Below are 24,252 nucleotides of genomic sequence, written 5' to 3' on the forward strand. Positions count from 1 at the left end.
TAAGGCTGATCCTGAATTCTCATTGGCTCAGATGATGTCCCCTCCTCTCTGTGTGTCCTCTCATCTCGTTTTTTTTGTCTCTGGAGCCACAGTCCGTCTCTCTGTGGACAGAAGACCTCATCTACCTTCAGTCCAGCAAAGAGAAATATAGCACCGCTCACAATGCACACTTTACTTTTCCTGCTTCTACTGGCAGGAACACACAGCGCGACGGCAAGTGAGTTCTAGTTTCTACTTGATTATTTCACTGAGTTCTTCATGACGTGTCTCGTGTTTCATGTTGGTTTATAAAAAGTTGTGGAGAAATAACAGGTTCAGTCTGTTGATGTGAATCAAGACTGTTATTGATGTAAATACATATATTTGAACATCTGTTTAATGGTTGATGGTTCATTTCCCATCAAACACCTCAATTATTCATCTAAACTGGCTCAACTGACAAATAAGGCGACGACTCAGTTTCGGTTTTTATTGTGGTCAGTTGGTGGCGCTGTTTCCATAGATACAGAAAGTGCTGAGGACAAACAGCTTCCTGCTTTGTTGGTTCAATATTCAACCTCATTTAGGCATAAAGACCGTGAGTAACATGACTGACATGACACATTACTAATGAATGATCTGTTATCAATGTGACCTCCTACTCCAATACCATCAACACAAATTATTACTAACACACAACACAAATTCATCTAGAATGTAAATGATAGAAGTGAAAAGAAGCAGGGAGACAAAGACTCATGATGAGGCTGCCTCCATAATGAAGAAATGACAGATGTCTGTTCATACTTTCTAATGTGATCACATCTGCACTAAAGCCTGACTGCTTGATATGAGTCTGTCTCAGATATGAAGGTATCAGTGTTTGTGTTGGTCCATATGCACCAATTTCATTTGTGCACAATAAACAAAGAAGATGTGCATTTATCTTTACATTTTAAAACATGGATAAAAACATACATGTTTATTTTCTTCATTCAAGTTCTGTTTGGTAATATTTGTGTTTTCTTTGTATTATTATTACAGTTCTAGTTATTTATCATGAATCTAATGGTTTAACATTTAAACATAAAGTCTCAGTTACATGTCTTTGTCATAAGTATTTGACATTAACATCTTTGGAATCAGTGCCAAACATACATATTAAAAAATCTACATTCTATACATTTAAAACACAGTCAAGCCCTTCCTGTAACAACGTCACACTTTGATTTGTTAGCTGGGTCCAGTATAAATGTATATGTGTATATATGGAGGAATATATATATATATATATATTTATATATAGACTGAGAGAAACCACTAACAGCTCATATGTTGTGTTCAAAATGTTCATGATTTCACAATTTTAATTTTGAATATGATAATGAGGACTTTCAGAATAAATGTCTCATGTAGTAACTGGAAATTGAAGTAGTTTTCACTTCACATTAAATTCTCTGCAGTAGAAAATATTATTTTCTCATATTAAATCTTTGAGTCGTTAGATTGAATCCATGTTTAAGACGTAGAATTCAAAGTAAAGAGTGTCTGGACTCTGGAGCAGACGTTTTATCTCTCAATGTATTTTTGTGTTTGTTTACCACACAACAGAGATGCTGAAGTTGTGTTGAATGTGCTTCATGTCTTCTTGACTCTGAGTGCAGTGATTTATTAAACATTCTGAAAACTAAAGTCACTTTAACTTTTCTTGCAGGGACTCACTCTCTGAAGTATTTCTTCACTGGGTCCTCTCAAGTCCCAAACTTTCCAGAGTTTGTGGCTGTTGGTTTCGTTGATGAAGTTCAGATGACTCACTATGACAGCAACACAATGAAAGCAGAACCCAAACAGGACTGGATGTTGAAGACAGTTTCACAGTACTGGGAGATTCACACTCAGAAGTCTTTAGATGCACAGCAGAGATTCAAAGTTGAAATGGAAATCTTAAAGGAACGCTTCAACCACACTGAAGGTTTGTTTACGTTTTACTCTCTAATAATAACAACACACACAGACACACACACTCACATTTTCATTTATTTGATTTGATCTCAAATATTTACTAATTAATCAAACATGTGATCAATAGATTTAAATTTTTTTAACAAGTAAAAATCTGAAATGTTTTGTGAAGTTTCTTAAATATTAGAGTTTGTTGCTTCTCTTACTTTCTGATGAATTAAATACAGTGACAGACATTTTCACTACTTTCTGATATTTGCTTGAGTTTAAACAAGTGATTGATTCATTAACAAAATCCAGAATCAACAACGAGCAGAATGATTAGTTTGAACCTGAAATATATATCAAATCAACAGTAGAGCAGCAGATTCATGTCACTGTGCTGACCACAGTGTGTCCACAAAATAAGACACACACCAGAGAATCACACGTTGGATTAGATTTACCCAAACACAGTGTCAAAGCCAGAAGACATTTATATAGTGTAGTGCTGAAGAAGACATTTATTACTGGATCAGCAGAAAAAAATCTTTATCAACAACTGTGAATTTGGTGTGAGCAGTAAACTGTGTGGATGGATGTGTTATGGGTCAGAGAAGAACTTTAAATTCAGCTGCAGATCAGGAGCTGATCCAGGAATATTTTCTATCTCTTTAGCTTTTTCAACATTTTCCTTGATTTCCCAGAGTAACTCATGGATCTTGTTCAAAAATAAGATGTTCAGTGACTGATATTTATGAGTTTGTGCAACTTGGTCATAAAAACGTGTCTCTAGTGAATTTAAATGTGTTTTCATGAGGTGAGTGTTGGGCCTTGGTGGAGGTTTGTACTGGACTGAGTGATGCTCTAGTTTGATGCTACAGAAACCTGGGGGTGTGAGTGTGTGTGTGAGTGTGTGAGTGTGTGAGTGTGTGAGTGTGTGAGTGTGTGTGTGAGTGTGTGTGTGTGTGTGTGTGTGTGTGTGTGTGTGTGTGTGTGTGTGTGTGTGCGTGTGCGTGTGTGCGTGTGTGTGTGTGATGAAGATGTGATAGTAACAGCTCAGATCTCTGTCTCTCTCTCAGGTGTCCACATCATCCAGTGGATGTCTGGTTGTGAATGGGACGATGAGACTGGAGAAGTTAAAGGTTATCATCAGTGTGGTTATGATGGAGAAGACTTCATATCATTGGACCTGGAGACACTGACGTATATCGCTCCAACACCACAGGCTGTTATCACCAAACTGAGGTGGGATAATGATAAAGCTCGAATTGCATATAATAAGAACTACTTAACCCAGGAGTGTCCTTACTGGCTGAAGATTTTCGTGGAGCATGGGAAGAGCTCTCTGCTGAGAACAGGTGAAATCACATAACCTCCATGAACATGATGTTCCTCTTTCATTTCTTACTCTCTCTCTCTCTCTCTCTCTCTCTCTCACTGCTCTTTTTATGCCTCTGCTCCGGCGACACCTAGTGGTCGCTGGCATTATGTTCTGGGGTCGTCCGTCCGTCCCATCACTGTGAACACGATATCTCCAGAATGTCTTTAGAGAATTTCCTCAGATTTGGTGCAAACATTCACTTTGACTCAAAGATGAACTGATTAGAGTTTGGTGGTCAAAGGTCAAAGGTCAAGGTCACAGTGACCTCATGTTACTGTGAATGTGTTAGACCGCCCCTGAATTGAGACACAGCCCGAGTGTCCTCCCTCCTCACCCCCCGACTGACCTGCGCTCACTTTGCACTTTAACAAAAAATACCAACATGAACCAGAAGTTATCAGGACCTGTTCAGTACATGAGGTTTACTTTGTGTTTGAATAAAGAAAATAAATATCCTGATATAAAACTGTCACCTTTCAATAAATACTGTGATATTACTCTGACGTCATATCGTCCACCCAGTGTCTTTGCATCACTTCAGCCTCTGTCTCGCTCACATCTCACAGTTCTTCACTTGTCTCGTATATGAACAGACATGACTGATGCTAAATCAATGGAATCAAACAGGAATGGTATTATTAGTATACAATACATTAGAATGACCCATAAACTGTCTTTCTTCTTTCTCCCCAGAGCTTCCCTCGATGTCTCTCCTCCAGAAGTCTCCCTCCTCTCCAGTCAGCTGCCACGCTACAGGTTTCTACCCCGACTCAGCCATGTTGTTCTGGAGGAAAGACGGAGAGGAGCTTCATGAGGACGTGTACGTCGGAGAGGTCCTCCCCAACCATGACGGGACCTTCCAGATGAGCACTGACCTGCAGGTTTCATCAATCCCACCTGAAGACTGGAGGAGGTACGACTGTGTGTTCCAGATCTCTGGTGTGAAGGAGGACATCGTCAAAAGACTGGACAAAGACTCAGTGGAGTCCAACAGAGGTGAGACTTGAGTCAGTGATGACGGTGGGAAACACACATTACATTTCCACTAACAGTCCTGCAGGTCATGTATGCTGACGTGTAGCAGGAGAAGTTTTCTCTCTGTTGGTTTTGGGTCATTTTCTTTCTTCAGTTTTTATCAATAAATTTAGATCAGTGTTAAAAACAACAGCCGGACAAAGAAACAGGTTGATTGTGTGTGTTTGTTGTGTCTATTGTACAGGATTGTGGTTCAGGGAGATTGTTGTCGTCTAACCTGCTTCATCTGTTCAGGTTGTGATGCTTTGTTTTTTTATTCCACTCAACAGAGAAGCCCACTGACGTGACCACCACCATCATCGTCGCTGCAGTGGTCGCTCTCGCTGTCGTCCTCGCTGTCATTGGATTCATCGTGTACAGGAAGAGGAATGGTGAGAGACCAACACAGAAGCTTTGTCCAATATTTTTCTGGTGTTTTTATTTCAGACTCTTTTAACGAATGCTTCGTCTGGATCAAACCTCTTGAAACAAACTTCAGTTCCTCACACACCAACATCTGTTTCAAGAGCTGCAGGGTTCACACAAAGTTTTCTAACTTCACTCTGCACCATAGACTGTTCATAAAAAGCTCCGCACACAACGTCCAGCACACAAACAATAAAAAGTGACAGTATATTGTGGATCGTTTGAGGAGGATCGCCACTAGAAAAAACAAAGACAAAATTCTGTTTGTTTTTTTAACTGTAATAACTGAAATTATTTGTATTTTCTTTTTATTTCAGCTGAATGTCCCCCATCTCGTAAGTAAAACTTCTATTTCTACTCTGTTTTCTTTTTATACTAATATGCTTTATGAGGACGTCACGTCACGTTGACACAGCAGCTGAAAGTACGAACATGTCCAGTTTTATAAAACACCCCCAACTCCTCTTTGCTCCACTTTTTATTGGTCCACACCGGCGCCAGTCAGGGAGGCGTTATGTTTTCAGGCTGTTCATCTGTTCGTCCCCATCTTGTGAACACGATATCTCAAGAATGCTTTGAGGGAATTTCTTCAAATTTGCCACAAATGCTCACTTAGGCCTTGTCCACACTACTGCCAATATTTCTTTCAATGGATTTGAGGCTCCCCACAGGAACCTGACCCAGTGCAGGACTCTAGAAAAGCCTCCGTAGATTAAATAGGCTTCATTTTGTGCTGAAGAGAGTTTTCAGGACTGTTCCCTGCAGTGTTGGTTGTTTGTAATAAAAGTGTCTGTTCAGAGGAGGATGGTCTCATGATGTGTTTCTGACCTCACAGCTGGAAATGATCCAAACGTCTTAAACCCTCTGAACCCAGATGGACAAGTTTCTAATCCTCCAAGTGAGACGTCCTCCTGAACACAGTGAGTTGCTCCATATGTTCAACAAAACTTAAACTAAGTGCAAAGTAACACGTGTGTGATCATGTGTAAAACCTCTGTTTTAATTAGAATGAAAACAATCATTAGAGATTTTTAAGAGCAAGGCACAGATCAGAAACCTTCACGTTAACAGATTCAATGTTGAAATTAAAACTCAAATATCAGCAGTGACACAACAATTCAAATGTTGATAAAACCATTTTTTTTTCCTGAGTAAAATTTGGTTTCACTGTTAAATGAGGGAATCGTGGAAATATTAGGTCTCAATACTGTAAATACATAAACTACGTGGCTTTGTGGAACTGAACATTTAATCTTTCATTTTCTTTTTTTCACTTTAGGTTTATGGACGTTTGCACTGGAACAAGAAGCAGTGTCACCACATTCTCCCCCTTACACTGGGAGTTCACTGATTATTCATCACTCACATCATAAACTGATCGTCAGGGTCAGACATTTATCAAAATACAAATAACGCAAATCAATACTACTGACAAATTTGAAATATAAATGGTGGCGTTGGTTAAATCTGATCTTTTAGTTAAAAATCCAAAATAGTTTCAGTTTTATATTCCTGGTGTTGGGGCATCCTTGTAAAATCCTTCTAAATAATACAAATGTAAATATACATATATAGACGCCCACACATCCACATCTTAGGGTCTGGAAATATAACCTGTCTAATGATTCCAGAAATCTGTTTGTATGTGACTCACGTCTCTGGAGAACCGTTCATTTGATCTGCTTCACACTCGACATGTGTGTTGTTAAGGGCCCGGGGAAGTGCAGCGTTGAATCTGGTGTGATTTGGACAAGTGACACATTCAATGTTCATACAATTGAAAAACATGCTGCGTAAATGGAGACTGTGAATGAGCTGCAGATGTTGTACATGGTTTTCTCTGTGTGTTGTACACCTGCTGAGAATCAGTGACACACTTCAGTCCTCATAGTGTCTCTGCAGAATAGAAAGTGGATGGATAAAGTTCTTCATCTTCACTGTGGTGAATCGTCTTGATCACTTGACTCGTACACAAATCATTCAGTTAATGATTCAATGTCATTTACAGGAAATATACTTCTTCATGATTTATACCAGGTGACATCAGATTACACACAATAACAAGTTGTGTTCACACACGTACACACAACACGAGCGTCAGTACAAAATTAGTTTTCCAATTGTGTCAATATTCTGCTTTTATTTTATTTCTTGAAGTGAATCATATAAAAATCTAGTTTTGATTCTATCTTGAATTGGCCTGAACAAGAAATGAATGAATCAAGAGTTGCTTGTGTTTTGTTTGTTTGGTTATATTCATGCTTTGTTGTGCTCTTAAACATTAGAAGTTCATTTGAGTTGAGATTATAAAAGGGTTGTGGGATGTTTTAAGCCTCTGATGTGAAAGGTTCTCTTCAGATTTCCTGTTAGTTTTTAGGGACAAGGGACTTTTCTGTTTTAGCCTCGTTAACATTTACACTGCAAAAATGAAAAGGTTCGAAAAACGCCGAATCACTGAACTGATCTTTGGTCATTTTAAAAACTTCACATTTTCTCAGAGCTGCGAGTTCTAGTGTCACTGCTCACCAGGCTCCAGAGGATTGAAGCACTTTATTCCACATGTAGACGTGAAATGTTTCACCCTGAGCAGTGATGTTCTCCATCACAACATTTAAATACATTTATATTGTCTTATCGACCACTCAGACACTTTACCGTTCACATTCAGTCACATTCACTCGTTCACAAAGTGTTTTTTCTGTCACACGTCAATCACACACATTGTCCACTGAGCTGTCAGGGGTAGTTTTCGTGTCTGTGAACGATCCGCTCTACCTCCTGAGCCACAGCCGCCAACATATGCAACTGCAGATCCAGAATCTCTGTCCTGTATTCAACCTGAACACTCAGCTTCATGACGTGAGGCCACGTTTCCCCTGATGAGACGTGAGAGGTGCCACATCACAAACTTACTATTTTGTGTTTTGCCGTCATAAATTCAGCAACTTTACAAATTTAACAAAGTAAAGTTAGTTGAAGAAAATACTTTTACTACGTTTACAAAATGCATTAAGTTTTCTTTGTTTGTTATATTTTTAGAAATTGCAGAAAACGCAATTCCAAGTTTTGATTTTTACAGTGTAGAAAGTGAACGTTGACGTGTTGAGTTTTTATAAATGAATGTTAAATGAAGCTGCTTTGCTGTTTCATTCCTTTTGTGTTTTGAATAAAGTCCCTGATACTCTCTTGGATTTCTGTCTCTTTGTGATTCAATGTGTAGAAAAGTTGAAAACGTCTGTGAAAGTTCAAATTGCCCACTTGTAAAATAATATCACAGAACTAATTCAGGGTTGACTTGTGACCCACATCTGGTGACCAGAACTTTACTTTCACTTCCGTTAATTACCTCAGTTGGTTTACCTGGATTTAAGTGACGTCGAGGCTGATCCTGAATTCTCATTGGCTCAGATGATGTCCCCTCCTCTCTGTGTGTCCTCTCATCTCGTTGTTTTTGTCTCTGGAGCCACAGTCCGTCTCTCTGTGGACCGAAGACCTCATCTACCTTCAGTCCAGCAAAGAGAAATATAGCACCGCTCACAATGCACACTTTACTTTTCCTGCTTCTACTGGCAGGAACACACAGCGCGACGGCAAGTGAGTTCTAGTTTCTACTTGATTATTTCACTGAGTTCTTCATGACGTGTCTCGTGTTTCATGTTGGTTTATAAAAAGTTGTGGAGAAATAACAGGTTCAGTCTGTTGATATGAATCAAGACTGTTATTGATGTAAATACATATATTTGAACATCTGTTTAATGGTTGATGATTCATTTCCCATCAAACACCTCAATTATTCATCTAAACTGGCTCAACTGACAAATAAGGCGACGACTCAGTTCTGGTTTTTATTGTGGTCAGTTGGTGGCGCTGTTTCCATAGATACAGAAAGTGCTGAGGACAAACAGCTTCCTGCTTTGTTGGTTCAATATTCAACCTCATTTAGGCATAAAGACCGTGAGTAACATGACTGACATGACACATTACTAATGAATGATCTGTTATCAGTGTGACCTCCTACTCCAATACCATCAACACAAATTATTACTAACACACAACACAAATTCATCTAGAATGTAAATGATAGAAGTGAAAAGAAGCAGGGAGACAAAGACTCATGATGAGGCTGCCTCCATAATGAAGAAATGACAGATGTCTGTTCATACATTCTAATGTGATCACATCTGCACTAAAGCCTGACTGCTTGATATGAGTCTGTCTCAGATATGAAGGTATCAGTGTTTGTGTTGGTCCATATGCACCAATTTCATTTGTGCACAATAAACAAAGAAGATGTGCATTTATCTTTACATTTTAAAACAGGGATAAAAACATACATGTTTATTTTCTTCATTCAAGTTCTGTTTGGTCATATTTGTGTTTTCTTTGTATTATTATTACAGTTCTAGTTATTTATCATGAATCTGATGGTTTAACATTTAAACATAAAGTCTCAGTTACATGTCTTTGTCATAAGTATTTGACATTAACATCTTTGGAATCAGTGCCAAACATACATATTAAAAAATCTACATTCTCTACATTTAAAACACAGTCAAGCCCTTCCTGTAACAACGTCACACTTTGATTTGTTAGCTGGGTCCAGTATAAATGTATATGTGTATATATGGAGGAATATATATATATATATATATTTATATATATATATATATATATATATATATATTTATATATAGACTGAGAGACACCACTAACAGCTCATATGTTGTGTTCAAAATGTTCATGATTTCACAATTTGAATTTTGAATATGATAATGAGGACTTTCAGAATAAATGTCTCATGTAGTAACTGGAAATTGAAGTAGTTTTCACTTCACATTAAATTCTCTGCAGTAGAAAATATTATTTTCTCATATTGAATCTTTGAGTCGTTAGATTGAATCCATGTTTAAGACGTAGAATTCAAAGTAAAGAGTGTCTGGACTTTGGAGCAGACGTTTTATCTCTCAATGTGTTTTTGTGTTTGTTTACCACACAACAGAGATGCTGAAGTTGTGTTGAATGTGCTTCATGTCTTCTTGACTCTGAGTGCAGTGATTTATTAAACATTCTGAAAACTAAAGTCACTTTAACTTTTTCTTGCAGGGACTCACTCTCTGAAGTATTTCATCACTGCGTCCTCTCAAGTCCCAAACTTTCCAGAGTTTGTGTATGTTGGTTATGTTGATGAAGTTCAGATCGAACACTATGACAGCAACACAAAGAAATTAGAACCCAAACAGGAGTGGATGTTGAAGGCAACAGATCCACATTACTGGGAGAGGGTGACTCAGTACTATTTGGGTCACCAGCAGGACTTCAAAGTCAGCATTGAAATCTTAAAGAAAAGCTTCAACCAGACTGAAGGTTTGTTTACGTTTCACTCTCTAATAATAACAACACACACACACACACACACACACACACACACACAGACACACACTCACATTTTCATTTATTTGATTTGATCTCAAATATTTACTAATTAATCAAACATGTGATCAATAGATTTAAATTTTTTAACAAGTAAAAATCTGAAATGTTTTGTGAAGTTTCTTAAATATTAGAGTTTGTTGCTTCTCTTACTTTGTGATGAATTAAATACAGTGACAGACATTTTCACTACTTTCTGATATTTGCTTGAGTTTAAACAAGTGATTGATTCATTAACAAAATCCAGAATCAACAACGAGCAGAATGATTAGTTTGAACCTGAAATATATCAAATCAACAGTAGAGCAACAGATTCATGTCACTGTGCTGACCACAGTGTGTCCACAAAATAAGACACACACCAGAGAATCACACGTTGGATTAGATTTACCCAAACACAGTGTCAAAGCCAGAAGACATTTATATACTGTAGTGCTGAAGAAGACATTTATTACTGGATCAGCAGAAAATAATCTTTATCAACAACTGTGAATTTGGTGTGAGCAGTAAACTGTGTGGATGGATGTGTTATGGGTCAGAGAAGAACTTTAAATTCAGCTGCAGATCAGGAGCTGATCCAGGAATATTTTCTATCTCTTTAGCTTTTTCAACATTTTCCTTGATTTCCCAGAGTAACTCATGGATCTTGTTCAAAAATAAGATGTTCAGTGACTGATATTTATGAGTTTGTGCAACTTGGTCATAAAAACGTGTCTCTAGTGAATTTAAATGTGTTTTCATGAGGTGAGTGTTGGGCCTTGGTGGAGGTTTGTACTGGACTGAGTGATGCTCTAGTTTGATGCTACAGAAACCTGGGGGTGTGTGTGTGTGTGTGTGTGTGAGTGAGAGAGTGTGTGTGAGTGAGAGAGAGAGAGAGAGAGAGAGAGAGAGAGAGAGAGAGAGAGAGAGAGAGAGAGAGAGAGAGATAGGATAATAACAGCTCAGATCTCTGTCTCTCTCTCAGGTGTCCACATTATCCAGGCCATGGCTGGCTGTGAATGGGACGATGAGACTGGAGAAGTTAAAAGTTATCTTCAGGGTGCTTATGATGGAGAAGACTTGATATCATTTGACCTGGAGACAGAGACGTGGATCGCTCAAAGACCACAGGCTGTTATCATCAAACTGCAGTTGAATAATGATAAAGCTCAACTTGCAGATCTTAAGAACCGCTTAACCAAGGTGTGTCCTTACTGGCTGAAGATTTTCCTGGAGCATGGGAAGAGCTCTCTGCTGAGAACAGGTGAAATCACATAACCTCCATGAACATGATGTTCCTCTTTCATTTCTTACTCTGTGGCATCACAGTGAACGAGAGCAGATACACAGACACCTGCTGTGACTCAGTTTGTTCACTTTCTATCATCATCGCTGTCTCTCTCTCTCCTTCCCTCCTTTCTCTCTCTCTGTCTGTCTCTCTCTCTCAATTCAATAAGCTTTATTGGCATGACTGTGTATTACAATATTGCCAAAGCGTTATAATATAAAAATAAAATAATACAAAACAATGTATTATTTTAGCAAAATAATAAATTATTCATCAATTAAAACTATACTATACATGAATAAAACTATACTATACATGAATAAAACTATACTTTACATGAATAAAACTATACTATACATTAATAAAACTATACTTTACATGAATAAAACTATACTTTAAATCAATTAAAACTTTACTATACATTAATAAAACTATACTTTACATCAATAAAACTATACTTTACATCAATAAAACTATACTTTACATTAATAAAACTATACTTTACATCAATAAAACTATACTATACATTAATAAAACTATACTTTACATGAATAAAACTATACTTTACATCAATACAACTATACTATACATTAATAAAACTATACTATACATTAATAAAACTATACTATACATGAATAAAACTATACTATACATGAATAAAACTATACTTTACATCAATACAACTATACTATACATTAATAAAACTATACTTTACATGAATAAAACTATACTTTACATCAATACAACTATACTATACATTAATAAAACTATACTATACATTAATAAAACTATACTATACATGAATAAAACTATACTATACATGAATAAAACTATACTATACATGAATAAAACTATACTTTACATCAATACAACTATACTATACATTAATAAAACTATACTATACATTAATAAAACTATACTATACATGAATAAAACTATACTATACATGAATAAAACTATACTTTACATCAATACAACTATACTATACATTAATAAAACTATACTATACATTAATAAAACTATACTATATATCAATTTAAAAAAGGTGTGTATCATACAGAGGTAATTATTACAGAACAGTATCTATCTAATGATCAGTATTTTCATCAGTGAGCTGGTTGTTGTGCAGCTTTTCTCTTCTTCTGTGACTGACACTCACATATTTTACAGCTTCTACAGCAGTGGCACTTTTTTCTCCCAGTAGATGATGTAGTAGTTTGGTCTGAGAGTTTGTCAAAATTTGGGGTTGTGTGTGTAAAGTGAGTGTAGAGCTGTGTTCTGATGTCTGTGTATGCGTCACAGTGCAGCAGGAAGTGCTGCTCTGTCTCTACCTGTCTGTGCGGACAGTGCAGATACAGCCACGTCTGTCTGTGTCGGCCTCTCTCTAAGGCCAGGCTGTGGTTGCTGAGTCTGTACATAGTCAACGTTTTCCTCAGTCTGGGGTCAGTGACAGAGCTCAGATAATCTGCCATGGAGTATTGTCTGTTTAGGGACAAATAGCATTGGGGTTAGCTTTGGGTTTTGGTTGCAGATGTCCAATAGTTGATGGAATTGTCTTTTTCTTTAGTTATAATTTGGTGGGGCCGGATTGTGTGAGGACGGTCTGGGTGCCCTGTGCTGTTGGAGCTGAGCCGGTGGACCAGCTGGCTTAGAAAGAAAAATCTCTCTCTCTCTCTCTCACTGCTCTTTTTATGCCTCTGCTCTGGCGACACCTAGTGGCCGTTGGCATTATGTTCTGGGGTCGTCCGTCCGTCCCATCACTGTGAACACGATATCTCCAGAATGTCTTTAGAGAATTTCCTCAGATTTGGTGCAAACATTCACTTTGACTCTAGAATTAACTCACTTGATTTTTGTAGCCAAAGGTCAAAGGTCAAGGTCACGGTGGACTAAACAAATATGTTTATGTTTTTCTTGAACATGATGTCATCAGATCAGCTTCAGATTTGGTACAAACGTTCACTTGGACTCAGAGATCGATTAGTTATTGATTAGATTTTGGAGCCTGAAGGTCAAAGGTCAAGGTCACAGTGACCTCATGTTACTGTGAATGTGTTAGACCGCCCCTGAATTGAGACACAGCCCGAGTGTCCTCCCTCCTCACCCCCCGACTGACCTGCGCTCACTTTGCACTTTAACAAAAAATACCAACATGAACCAGAAGTTATCAGGACCTGTTCAGTACATGAGGTTTACTTTGTGTTTGTATAAAGAAAATAAATATCCTGATATAAAACTGTCACCTTTCAATAAATACTGTGATATTACTCTGACGTCATATCGTCCACCCCAGTGTCTTTGCATCACTTCAGCCTCTGTCTCGCTCACATCTCACAGTTCTTCACTTGTCTCGTATATGAACAGACATGACTGATGCTAAATCAATGGAATCAAACAGGAATGGTATTATTAGTATACAATACATTAGAATGACCCATAAACTGTCTTTCTTCTTTCTCCCCAGAGCTTCCCTCGATGTCTCTCCTCCAGAAGTCTCCCTCCTCTCCAGTCAGCTGCCACGCTACAGGTTTCTACCCCGACTCAGCCATGTTGTTCTGGAGGAAAGACGGAGAGGAGCTTCATGAGGACGTGTACGTCGGAGAGGTCCTCCCCAACCATGACGGGACCTTCCAGATGAGCACTGACCTGCAGGTTTCATCAATCCCACCTGAAGACTGGAGGAGGTACGACTGTGTGTTCCAGATCTCTGGTGTGAAGGAGGACATCGTCAAAAGACTGGACAAAGACTCAGTGGAGTCCAACAGAGGTGAGACTTGAGTCAGTGATGACGGTGGGAAACACACGTTTCATTTCCACTAACAGTCCTGCAGGTCATGTATGCTGACGTGTAGCAGGAGAAGTTTTCTCTCTTTTGGTTTTGGGTCATTTTCTTTCATCAGTTTTTATCAATAAATTTAGATCAGTGTTAAAAACAACAGCCGGACAAAGAAACAGGTTGATTGTCTGTGTGTGTTTGTTGTGTCTATTGTACAGGATTGTGGTTCAGGGAGATTGTTGTCGTCTAACCTGCTTCATCTGTTCACGTTGTGATGCTTTGTTTTTTTATTCCACTCAACAGAGAAGCCCACTGACGTGACCACCACCATCATCATCATCATCGTCGCTGCAGTGGTCGCTCTCGCTGTCGTCCTCGCTGTCATTGGATTCATCGTGTACAGGAAGAGGAATGGTGAGAGACCAACACAGAAGCTTTGTCCAATATTTTTCTGATGTTTTTATTTCAGAGTTTTTTAACGAATGCTTCGTCCGGATCAAACCTCATGAAACAAACTTCAGTTCCTCACACACCAACATCTGTTTCAAGAGCTGCAGGGTTCACACAAAGTTTTCTAACTTCACTCTGCACCATAGACTGTTCATAAAAAGCTCCGCACACAACGTCCAGCACACAAACAATAAAAAGTGACAGTATATTGTGGATCGTTTGAGGAGGATCGCCACTAGAAAAAACAAAGACAAAATTCTGTTTGTTTTTTTAACTGTAATAACTGAAATTATTTGTATTTTCTTTTTATTTCAGCTGAATGTCTCCCATCTCGTAAGTAAAACTTCTATTTCTACTGTGTTTTCTTTTTATACTGATATGCTTTATTAGGACGTCACGTCACGTTGACACAGCAGCTGAAAGTACGAACATGTCCAGTTTTATAAAACACCCCCAACTCCTCTTTGCTCCACTTTTTATTGGTCCACACCGGCGCCAGTCAGGGAGGCGTTATGTTTTCAGGCTGTTCATCTGTTCGTCCCCATCTTGTGAACACGATATCTCAAGAATGCTTTCAGGGAATTTCTTCAAATTTGCCACAAATGTTCACTTAGGCCTTGTCCACACTACCGCCAATATTTCTTTCAATGGATTTGAGGCTCCCCACAGGAACCTGACCCAGTGCAGGACTCTAGAAAAGCCTCCGTAGATTAAATAGGCTTCATTTTGTGCTGAAGAGAGTTTTCAGGACTGTTCCCTGCAGTGTTGGTTGTTTGTAATAAAAGTGTCTGTTCAGAGGAGGATGGTCTCATGATGTGTTTCTGACCTCACAGCTGGAAATGATCCAAACGTCTTAAACCCTCTGAACCCAGATGATCAAGTTTCTAATTCTCCAAGTGAGACGTCCTCCTGAACACAGTGAGTTGCTCCATATGTTCAACAAAACTTAAACTAAGTGCAAAGTAACACGTGTGTGATCATGTGTAAAACCTCTGTTTTAATTAGAATGAAAACAATCATTAGAGATTTTTAAGAGCAAGGCACAGATCAGAAACCTTCACGTTAACAGATTCAATGTTGAAATTAAAACTCAAATATCAGCAGTGACACAACAATTCAAATGTTGATAAAACCATTTTTTTTTCCTGAGTAAAATTTGGTTTCACTGTTAAATGAGGGAATCGTGGAAATATTAGGTCTCAATACTGTAAATACATAAACTACGTGGCTTTGTGGAACTGAACATTTAATCTTTCATTTTATTTTTTCACTTTAGGTTTATGGACGTTTGCACTGGAACAAGAAGCAGTGTCACCACATTCTCCCCCTTACACTGGGAGTTCACTGATTATTCATCACTCACATCATAAACTGATCGTCAGGGTCAGGTTTTTTTCGTGTCTGTGAACGATCCGCTCTACCTCCTGAGCCACAGCCGCCAACATATGCAACTGCAGATCCAGAATCTCTGTCCTGTATTCAACCTGAACACTCAGCTTCATGACGTGAGGCCACGTTTCCCCTGATGAGACGTGAGAGGTGTCACATCACAAACTTCCTATTTTGTGTTTTGCCGTCATAAATTCAGCAACTTTACAAATTTAACAAAGTAAAGTTAGTTGAATAAAATACTTTTACTAAGTTTACAAATCCATTACATTTCCTTTGTTATATTTTTAGAAATCGCAGTAACGCAATTCTAAGTTTTCATTTTTACAGTGTAGAAAGTGAACGTTGACGTGTTGGGTTTTTATAAATGAATGTTAAATGAAGCTGCTTTGCTGTTTCATTCCTTTTGTACTTGTGTTTTGAATAAAGTCCCTGATACTCTCTTGGATTTCTGTCTCTTTACGATTCAATGTGTAGAAAAGTTGAACACATCTGTGAAAGTTCAAATGTTCATTATTGAGACACACTCACCTGGACAGGTCCATCATAGACAGTCAGACCAGACAACATGCGGATGTGAACCACTTCAGGTAATGATGTGACACTTCTGGTCTCCTTCTTGTGGCCCAAACAAAATGGATGTGATTCTAAAGTTGCCCACTTGTAAAATTATATCACAAAACTAATTCAGGGTTGACTTGTGACCCAGATCTGGTGAAAAGGAGCAGAACACCCAAGTGCCATCATTCCCCACCGCATGTGGGCCGATGTGGGATGTGAGGGATGAAGGTCGAATCTGGACCAAAACAGTTTTCCTGTGTAGGATTGTTCATCAGCTGAAAACCACAAGTCATGAGCATGAATGATCCTGTGGTTGTGGACCTCTGCTCTTCATTCAACACAAACACATCCTCACGACCAGAACTTTACTTTCACTTCCGTTAATTACCTCAGTTGGTTCACCTGGATTTAAGTGACGTCGAGGCTGATCCTGAATTCTCATTGGCTCAGGTGATGTCCCCTCCTCTCTGTGTGTCCTCTTATCTCGTTGTTTTTGTCTCTGGAGCCACAGTCCGTCTCTCTGTGGACAGAAGACCTCATCTACCTTCAGTCCAGCAAAGAGAAATATAGCACCGCTCACAATGCACACTTTACTTTTCCTGCTTCTACTGGCAGGAACACACAGCGCGACGGCAAGTGAGTTCTAGTTTCTACTTGATTTGATTTGAAATGAAAGACAAATGCTCCGTGTATTTAAAAGACACTTCAATGATTTGAAGGTCTGTTGTAATGTTGGATGTTTGGTTCCTTCAGATTTTAGAAGTTGAATAAAGTTTCAAAGAGCTGATTTCAAAGTTCATGTTAGTAAATGTCATGGATCTCATGTAAGAAGGAAAGCTTCTGTTCTCTTTCTGAAAAGCTGAACTGAAAAGTGACTTTTCTTTTTCTTTCTTCTGATCCGGACCATTAGTTGATTTCGTCCTTTGATCAGAACCATTAAGATCGACACGGTCCGAGCTGGTTCTGGACAAAATGACGCAACGATTCTGCAAAAAGTCCAACAGACTCCGATAAATCAAGAAACAGTGAAACACGAAGCAACGTTTCAACTCAGCGAGAAAACCAAGAGTTTCTTGTCTGTTCTAAACATTATGAACTTGATTATTTCACTGAGTTCCTCATGACGTGTCTCGTGTTTCATGTTGGTTTATAACAAGTTGTGGAGAAATAACAGGTTCAGTCTGTTGATATGAATCAAGACTGTTATTGATGTAAATACATATATTTGAACATCTGTTTAATGGTCGATGATTCATTTCCCATCAAACACCTCAATTATTCATCTAAACTGGCTCAACTGACAAATAAGGCGACGACTCAGTTCTGGTTTTTATTGTGGTCAGTTGGTGGCGCTGTTTCCATAGATACAGAAAGTGCTGAGGACAAACAGCTTCCTGCTTTGTTGGTTCAATATTCAACCTCATTTAGGCATAAAGACCGTGAGTAACATGACTGACATGACACATTACTAATGAATGATCTGTTATCAATGTGACCTCCTACTCCAATACCATCAACACAAATTATTACTAACACACAACACAAATTCATCTAGAATGTAAATGATAGAAGTGAAAAGAAGCAGGGAGACAAAGACTCATGATGAGGCTGCCTCCATAATGAAGAAATGACAGATGTCTGTTCATACTTTCTAATGTGATCACATCTGCACTAAAGCCTGACTGCTTGATATGAGTCTGTCTCAGATATAAAGGTATCAGTGTTTGTGTTGGTCCATATGCACCAATTTCATTTGTGCACAATAAACAAAGAAGATGTGCATTTATCTTTACATTTTAAAACACGGATAAAAACATACATGTTTATTTTCTTCATTCAAGTTCTGTTTGGTCATATTTGTGTTTTCTTTGTATTATTATTACAGTTCTAGTTATTTATCATGAATCTAATGGTTTAACATTTAAACATAAAGTCTCAGTTACATGTCTTTGTCATAAGTATTTGACATTAACATCTTTGGAATCAGTGCCAAACATACATATTAAAAAATCTACATTCTATACATTTAAAACACAGTCAAGCCCTTCCTGTAACAACGTCACACTTTGATTTGTTAGCTGGGTCCAGTATAAATGTATATGTGTATATATGGAGGAATATATATATATATATTTATATATAGACTGAGAGGAACCACTAACAGCTCATATGTTGTGTTCAAAATGTTCATGATTTCACAATTTGAATTTTGAATATGATAATGAGGACTTTCAGAATAAATGTCTCATGTAGTAACTGGAAATTGAAGTAGTTTTCACTTCACATTAAATTCTCTGCAGTAGAAAATATTATTTTCTCATATTAAATCTTTGAGTCGTTAGATTGAATCCATGTTTAAGACGTAGAATTCAAAGTAAAGAGTGTCTGGACTCTGGAGCAGACGTTTTATCTCTCAATGTATTTTTGTGTTTGTTTACCACACAACAGAGATGCTGAAGTTGTGTTGAATGTGCTTCATGTGTTCTTGACTCTGAGTGCAGTGATTTATTAAACATTCTGAAAACTAAAGTCACTTTAACTTTTTCTTGCAGGGACTCACTCTCTGAAGTATTTCTGCACTGGGTCCTCTCAAGTCCCAAACTTTCCAGAGTTTGTGGCTGTTGGTTATGTTGATGAAGTTCAGATCGGTTACTATGACAGCAACACAATGAAAGCAGAACCCAAACAGGACTGGATGTTGAAGACAGGTTCACAGTACTGGGAGAGTCACACTCGGAAGGCTTTCGATGCACAGCAGAGATTCAAAGTCGAAATGGAAATCTTAAAGGAACGCTTCAACCACACTGAAGGTTTGTTTACGTTTCACTCTCTCATAATAACAACACACACACACACACACACACACACACACAAACTTATTTATTTTAACAAGTACAAATCTCAACATTTTCCTTGATTTCCCAGAGTAACTCATGGATCTTGTTCAAAAATAAGATGTTCAGTGACTGATATTTATGAGTTTGTGCAACTTGGTATAACTACACCGGTCCAATGAATAGTGACCACGCATCATACAGATGTTCTGATCTTTTGAAGTTTTATTTTCTCTCTCACATCAGCAGACACCGTGAAAACTATAACAGAATAAAAGACAAAAAACAAAGGTTTCAAATTTACATCTCTTAGGTATTTTCAAGTCTCTGTAGCAAGCGTCCAAACAAAGTCTCTCAAGCTCATATCTGTTCATAGACAGGCCCATGTACGAACAGCAACAGAAAATGTCAAATTACCAAGGTTTTCCTCTCCACAGTCGTCAAAGTGCTTGCTCATTGTGGGAACTGTTGGGTTTCTTTATATTTTGATTTTAAGGTCCTGATCTTCTATGTAAAGTGCTTTGAGATAATTTATATTTTGATTTGTCGCTATACAAATAAAATTGAATTGAATTGAATCTCTGTCTCTCTCTCAGGTGTCCACATTTACCAGTGGATGCACGGTTGTGAATGGGACGATGACACTGAAGAAGTTAAAGGTTATCATCAGGGTGGTTATGATGGAGAAGACTTCATATCATTGGACCTGGAGACAGAGACGTATATCGCTCCAACACCACAGGCGGTCATCACCAAACTGAAGTGGGATACTAATAAAGCTCTACTTGCATATAATAAGAACTACTTAACCCAGGTGTGTCCTTACTGGCTGAAGAAGTTCCTGGAGCTTGGGAAGAGCTCTCTGCTGAGAACAGGTGAAATCATATAACCTCCATGAACATGATGTTCCTCTTTCATTTCTTACTCTCTCTCTCACTGCTCTTTTTATGCCTCTGCTCTGGCGACACCTAGTGGCCGCTGGCATTATGTTCTGGGGTCGTCCGTCCGTCCCATCACTGTGAACACGATATCTCCAGAATGTCTTTAGAGAATTTCCTCAGATTTGGTGCAAACATTCACTTTGACTCAAAGATTAACTCACTTGATTTTTGTAGCCAAAGGTCAAAGGTCAAGGTCACGGTGGCCTCACAAAGTATGTTTATGTTTTTCTTGAACATGATGTCATCAGATCAGCTTCAGATTTGGTACAAACGTTCACTTGGACTCAGAGATCGATTAGTTATTGATTAGATTTTGGAGCCTGAAGGTCAAAGGTCGAGGTCACAGTGACCTCATCTTACTGTGAATGTGTTAGACCGCCCCTGAATTGAGACACAGCCCGAGTGTCCTCCCTCCTCACCCCCCGACTGACCTGCGCTCACTTTGCACTTTAACAAAAAATACCAACATGACCCAGAAGTTATCAGGACCTGTTCAGTACATGAGGTTTACTTTGTGTTTGTATAAAGAAAATAAATATCCTGATATAAAACTGTCACCTTTCAATAAATACTGTGATATTACTCTGACGTCATATCGTCCACCCCAGTGTCTTTGCATCACTTCAGCCTCTGTCTCGCTCACATCTCACAGTTCTTCACTTGTCTCGTATATGAACAGACATGACTGATGCTAAATCAATGGAATCAAACAGGAATGGTATTATTAGTATACAATACATTAGAATGACCCATAAACTGTCTTTCTTCTTTTTATCCCCAGAGCTTCCCTCGATGTCTCTCCTCCAGAAGTCTCCCTCCTCTCCAGTCAGCTGCCACGCTACAGGTTTCTACCCCGACTCAGCCATGTTGTTCTGGAGGAAAGACGGAGAGGAGCTTCATGAGGACGTGTACGTCGGAGAGGTCCTCCCCAACCATGACGGGACCTTCCAGATGAGCACTGACCTGCAGGTTTCATCAATCCCACCTGAAGACTGGAGGAGGTACGACTGTGTGTTCCAGATCTCTGGTGTGAAGGAGGACATCGTCAAAAGACTGGACAAAGACTCAGTGGAGTCCAACAGAGGTGAGACTTGAGTCAGTGATGACGGTGGGAAACACACGTTTCATTTCCACTAACAGTCCTGCAGGTCATGTATGCTGACGTGTAGCAGGAGAAGTTTTCTCTCTGTTGGTTTTGGGTCATTTTCTTTCTTCAGTTTTTATCAATAAATTTAGATCAGTGTTAAAAACAACAGCCGGACAAAGAAACAGGTTGATTGTGTGTGTTTGTTGTGTCTATTGTACAGGATTGTGGTTCAGGGAGATTGTTGTCGTCTAACCTGCTTCATCTGTTCAGGTTGTGATGCTTTGTTTTTTTATTCCACTCAACAGAGAAGCCCACTGACGTGACCACCACCACCACCATCATCGTCGCTGCAGTGGTCGCTCTCGCTGTCGTCCTCGCTGTCACTGGATTCATCGTGTACAGGAAGAGGAATGGTGAGAGACCAACACAGAAGCTTTGTCCAATATTTTTCTGGTGTTTTTATTTCAGACTTTTTTAACGAATGCTTCGTCCGGATCAAACCTCATGAAACAAACTTCAGTTCCTCACACACCAACATCTGTTTCAAGAGCTGCAGGGTTCACACAAAGTTTTCTAACTTCACTCTGCACCATAGACTGTTCATAAAAAGCTCCGCACACAACGTCCAGCACACAAACAATAAAAAGTGACAGTATATTGTGGATCGTTTGAGGAGGATCGCCACTAGAAAAAACAAAGACAAAATTCTGTTTGTTTTTTTAACTGTAAGAACTGAAATTATTTGTATTTTCTTTTTATTTCAGCTGAATGTCTCCCATCTCGTAAGTAAAACTTCTATTTCTACTCTGTTTTCTTTTTATACTAATATGCTTTATTAGGACGTCACGTCACGTTGACACAGCAGCTGAAAGTACGAACATGTCCAGTTTTATAAAACACCCCCAACTCCTCTTTGCTCCACTTTTTATTGGTCCACACCGGCGCCAGTCAGGGAGGCGTTATGTTTTCAGGCTGCTCATCTGTTCGTCCCCATCTTGTGAACACGATATCTCAAGAATGCTTTGAGGGAATTTCTTCAAATTTGCCACAAATGTTCACTTAGGCCTTGTCCACACTACCGCCAATATTTCTTTCAATGGATTTGAGGCTCCCCACAGGAACCTGACCCAGTGCAGGACTCTAGAAAAGCCTCCGTAGATTAAATAGGCTTCATTTTGTGTTGAAGAGAGTTTTCAGGACTGTTCCCTGCAGTGTTGGTTGTTTGTAATAAAAGTGTCTGTTCAGAGGAGGATGGTCTCATGATGTGTTTCTGACCTCACAGCTGGAAATGATCCAAACGTCTTTAAGCCTCTGAACCCAGATGCACAAGTTTCTAATTCTCCAAGTGAGACGTCCTCCTGAACACAGTGAGTTGCTCCATATGTTCAACAAAACTTAAACTAAGTGCAAAGTAACACGTGTGTGATCATGTGTAAAACCTCTGTTTTAATTAGAATGAAAACAATCATTAGAGATTTTTAAGAGCAAGGCACAGATCAGAAACCTTCACGTTAACAGATTCAATGTTGAAATTAAAACTCAAATATCAGCAGTGACACAACAATTCAAATGTTGATAAAACCATTTTTTTTTCCTGAGTAAAATTTGGTTTCACTGTTAAATGAGGGAATCGTGGAAATATTAGGTCTCAATACTGTAAATACATAAAATACGTGGCTTTGTGGAACTGAACATTTAATCTTTCATTTTCTTTTTTTCACTTTAGGTTTATGGACGTTTGCACTGGAACAAGAAGCAGTGTCACCACATTCTCCCCCTTACACTGGGAGTTCACTGATTATTCATCACTCACATCATAAACTGATCGTCAGGGTCAGACATTTATCAAAATACAAATAACACATATTAAAAACTACTGACAAATATGAAATATAAATGGTGGCATCGATTAAATTTGATCTTTTAGTCAAAATAAGAAATGTGAACTTACCTCTGATGAAATGTTTGTTAAAATATTGGTAAATCAAATAAGGATTGTTACTTTTACTGAGTATATTGTCTTATCGACCACTCAGACACTTTACCGTTCACATTCAGTCACATTCACTCGTTCACAAAGTGTTTTTTCTGTCACATGTCAATCACACACATTGTCCACTGAGCTGTCAGGGGTAGTTTTCGTGTCTGTGAACGATCCGCTCTACCTCCTGAGCCACAGCCGCCAACATATGCAACTGCAGATCCAGAATCTCTGTCCTGTATTCAACCTGAACACTCAGCTTCATGACGTGAGGCCACGTTTCCCCTGATGAGACGTGAGAGGTGTCACATCACAAACTTACTATTTTGTGTTTTGCCGTCATAAATTCAGCAACTTTACAAATTTAACAAAGTAAAGTTAGTTGAATAAAATACTTTTACTACGTTTACAAAATGCATTAAGTTTTCTTTGTTTGTTATATTTTTAGAAATTGCAGAAAACGCAATTCCAAGTTTTGATTTTTACAGTGTAGAAAGTGAACGTTGACGTGTTGGGTTTTTATAAATGAATGTTAAATGAAGCTGCTTTGCTGTTTCATTCCTTTTGTGTTTTGAATAAAGTCCCTGATACTCTCTTGGATTTCTGTCTCTTTGTGATTCAATGTGTAGAAAAGATGAACACGTCTGTGAAAGTTCAAATTGCCCACTTGTAAAATAATATCACAAACTAATTCAGGGTTGACTTGTGACCCACATCTGGTGACCAGAACTTTACTTTCACTTCCGTTAATTACCTCAGTTGGTTTACCTGGATTTAAGTGACGTAGAGGCT

The 24,252-nt window shown here is 38.5% G+C and overlaps 3 protein-coding genes and 2 long non-coding RNA genes across 11 annotated transcripts; all 5 read left to right on the forward strand.

The window, feature by feature from the left end:
* Positions 1-55: 55 nt before the first annotated feature.
* On the forward strand, positions 56-7,935 carry LOC138405884 (major histocompatibility complex class I-related gene protein-like). 3 transcript variants are annotated; one of them, XM_069516159.1, is made up of 8 exons: positions 56-217; positions 1,694-1,951; positions 3,003-3,281; positions 3,998-4,300; positions 4,609-4,710; positions 5,062-5,079; positions 5,580-5,664; positions 6,024-7,935. In XM_069516159.1, exons 1-7 carry the CDS (start codon positions 163-165, stop codon positions 5,657-5,659), a joined length of 1,095 nt encoding a protein of 364 aa, XP_069372260.1. In that variant the 5' UTR covers positions 56-162; the 3' UTR covers positions 5,660-5,664; positions 6,024-7,935. The 3 variants fall into 3 exon arrangements, with proteins under 3 accessions (XP_069372260.1, XP_069372261.1, XP_069372262.1); XM_069516160.1 differs by lacking the exon at positions 5,062-5,079; XM_069516161.1 differs by lacking the exon at positions 1,694-1,951 and having other exon boundaries at positions 76-217.
* Positions 7,936-8,165: 230 nt separating this feature from the next.
* Positions 8,166-16,504, forward strand: LOC138405881 (major histocompatibility complex class I-related gene protein-like). 5 transcript variants are annotated; one of them, XM_069516148.1, is made up of 8 exons: positions 8,166-8,338; positions 9,848-10,108; positions 11,139-11,417; positions 13,906-14,208; positions 14,521-14,631; positions 14,983-15,000; positions 15,501-15,585; positions 15,944-16,504. In XM_069516148.1, the coding sequence occupies exons 1-7, from the start codon at positions 8,284-8,286 to the stop codon at positions 15,578-15,580; spliced, it is 1,107 nt and encodes a 368-aa protein (XP_069372249.1). In that variant the 5' UTR covers positions 8,166-8,283; the 3' UTR covers positions 15,581-15,585; positions 15,944-16,504. The 5 variants fall into 5 exon arrangements, with proteins under 5 accessions (XP_069372249.1, XP_069372250.1, XP_069372253.1 ...); XM_069516150.1 differs by having other exon boundaries at positions 8,181-8,334; XM_069516149.1 differs by lacking the exon at positions 14,983-15,000.
* LOC138405885 (uncharacterized) lies at positions 12,803-13,711 on the forward strand. The gene is made up of 2 exons (XR_011239552.1): positions 12,803-13,306; positions 13,453-13,711. It is a non-coding gene; the product is annotated as an uncharacterized lncRNA (long non-coding RNA).
* A 616-nt stretch (positions 16,505-17,120) lies between the features above and the next one.
* Positions 17,121-24,060, forward strand: LOC109623724 (major histocompatibility complex class I-related gene protein). The gene is made up of 8 exons (XM_069516158.1): positions 17,121-17,253; positions 19,170-19,427; positions 20,048-20,326; positions 21,174-21,476; positions 21,785-21,892; positions 22,244-22,261; positions 22,762-22,846; positions 23,206-24,060. Exons 1-7 carry the CDS (start codon positions 17,199-17,201, stop codon positions 22,839-22,841), a joined length of 1,101 nt encoding a protein of 366 aa, XP_069372259.1. The 5' UTR covers positions 17,121-17,198; the 3' UTR covers positions 22,842-22,846; positions 23,206-24,060.
* LOC138405886 (uncharacterized) lies at positions 20,333-20,985 on the forward strand. The gene is made up of 2 exons (XR_011239553.1): positions 20,333-20,585; positions 20,732-20,985. It is a non-coding gene; the product is annotated as an uncharacterized lncRNA (long non-coding RNA).
* Positions 24,061-24,252: the final 192 nt, after the last annotated feature.

The sequence above is a fragment of the Paralichthys olivaceus genome, chromosome 20 (genome assembly GCF_024713975.1).
Source record: "Paralichthys olivaceus isolate ysfri-2021 chromosome 20, ASM2471397v2, whole genome shotgun sequence".
NCBI lineage: Eukaryota > Metazoa > Chordata > Actinopteri > Pleuronectiformes > Paralichthyidae > Paralichthys > Paralichthys olivaceus.

Coding starts and splice junctions, on each gene's coding strand:
- LOC138405881 (XM_069516148.1), top strand. CDS start 8,284: ATGCACACTTTACTTTTCCTGCTTCTACTGGCAGGAACACACAGCGCG. Junction 8,339..9,847: donor AACACACAGCGCGACGGCAA/GTGAGTTCTAGT, acceptor TTTTTCTTGCAG/GGACTCACTCTCTGAAGTAT. Junction 11,418..13,905: donor GAGCTCTCTGCTGAGAACAG/GTGAAATCACAT, acceptor CTTTCTCCCCAG/AGCTTCCCTCGATGTCTCTC.
- LOC109623724 (XM_069516158.1), top strand. CDS start 17,199: ATGCACACTTTACTTTTCCTGCTTCTACTGGCAGGAACACACAGCGCG. Junction 19,428..20,047: donor ACGCTTCAACCACACTGAAG/GTTTGTTTACGT, acceptor TCTCTCTCTCAG/GTGTCCACATTTACCAGTGG. Junction 20,327..21,173: donor GAGCTCTCTGCTGAGAACAG/GTGAAATCATAT, acceptor TTTTATCCCCAG/AGCTTCCCTCGATGTCTCTC.
- LOC138405884 (XM_069516159.1), top strand. CDS start 163: ATGCACACTTTACTTTTCCTGCTTCTACTGGCAGGAACACACAGCGCG. Junction 1,952..3,002: donor ACGCTTCAACCACACTGAAG/GTTTGTTTACGT, acceptor TCTCTCTCTCAG/GTGTCCACATCATCCAGTGG. Junction 3,282..3,997: donor GAGCTCTCTGCTGAGAACAG/GTGAAATCACAT, acceptor CTTTCTCCCCAG/AGCTTCCCTCGATGTCTCTC.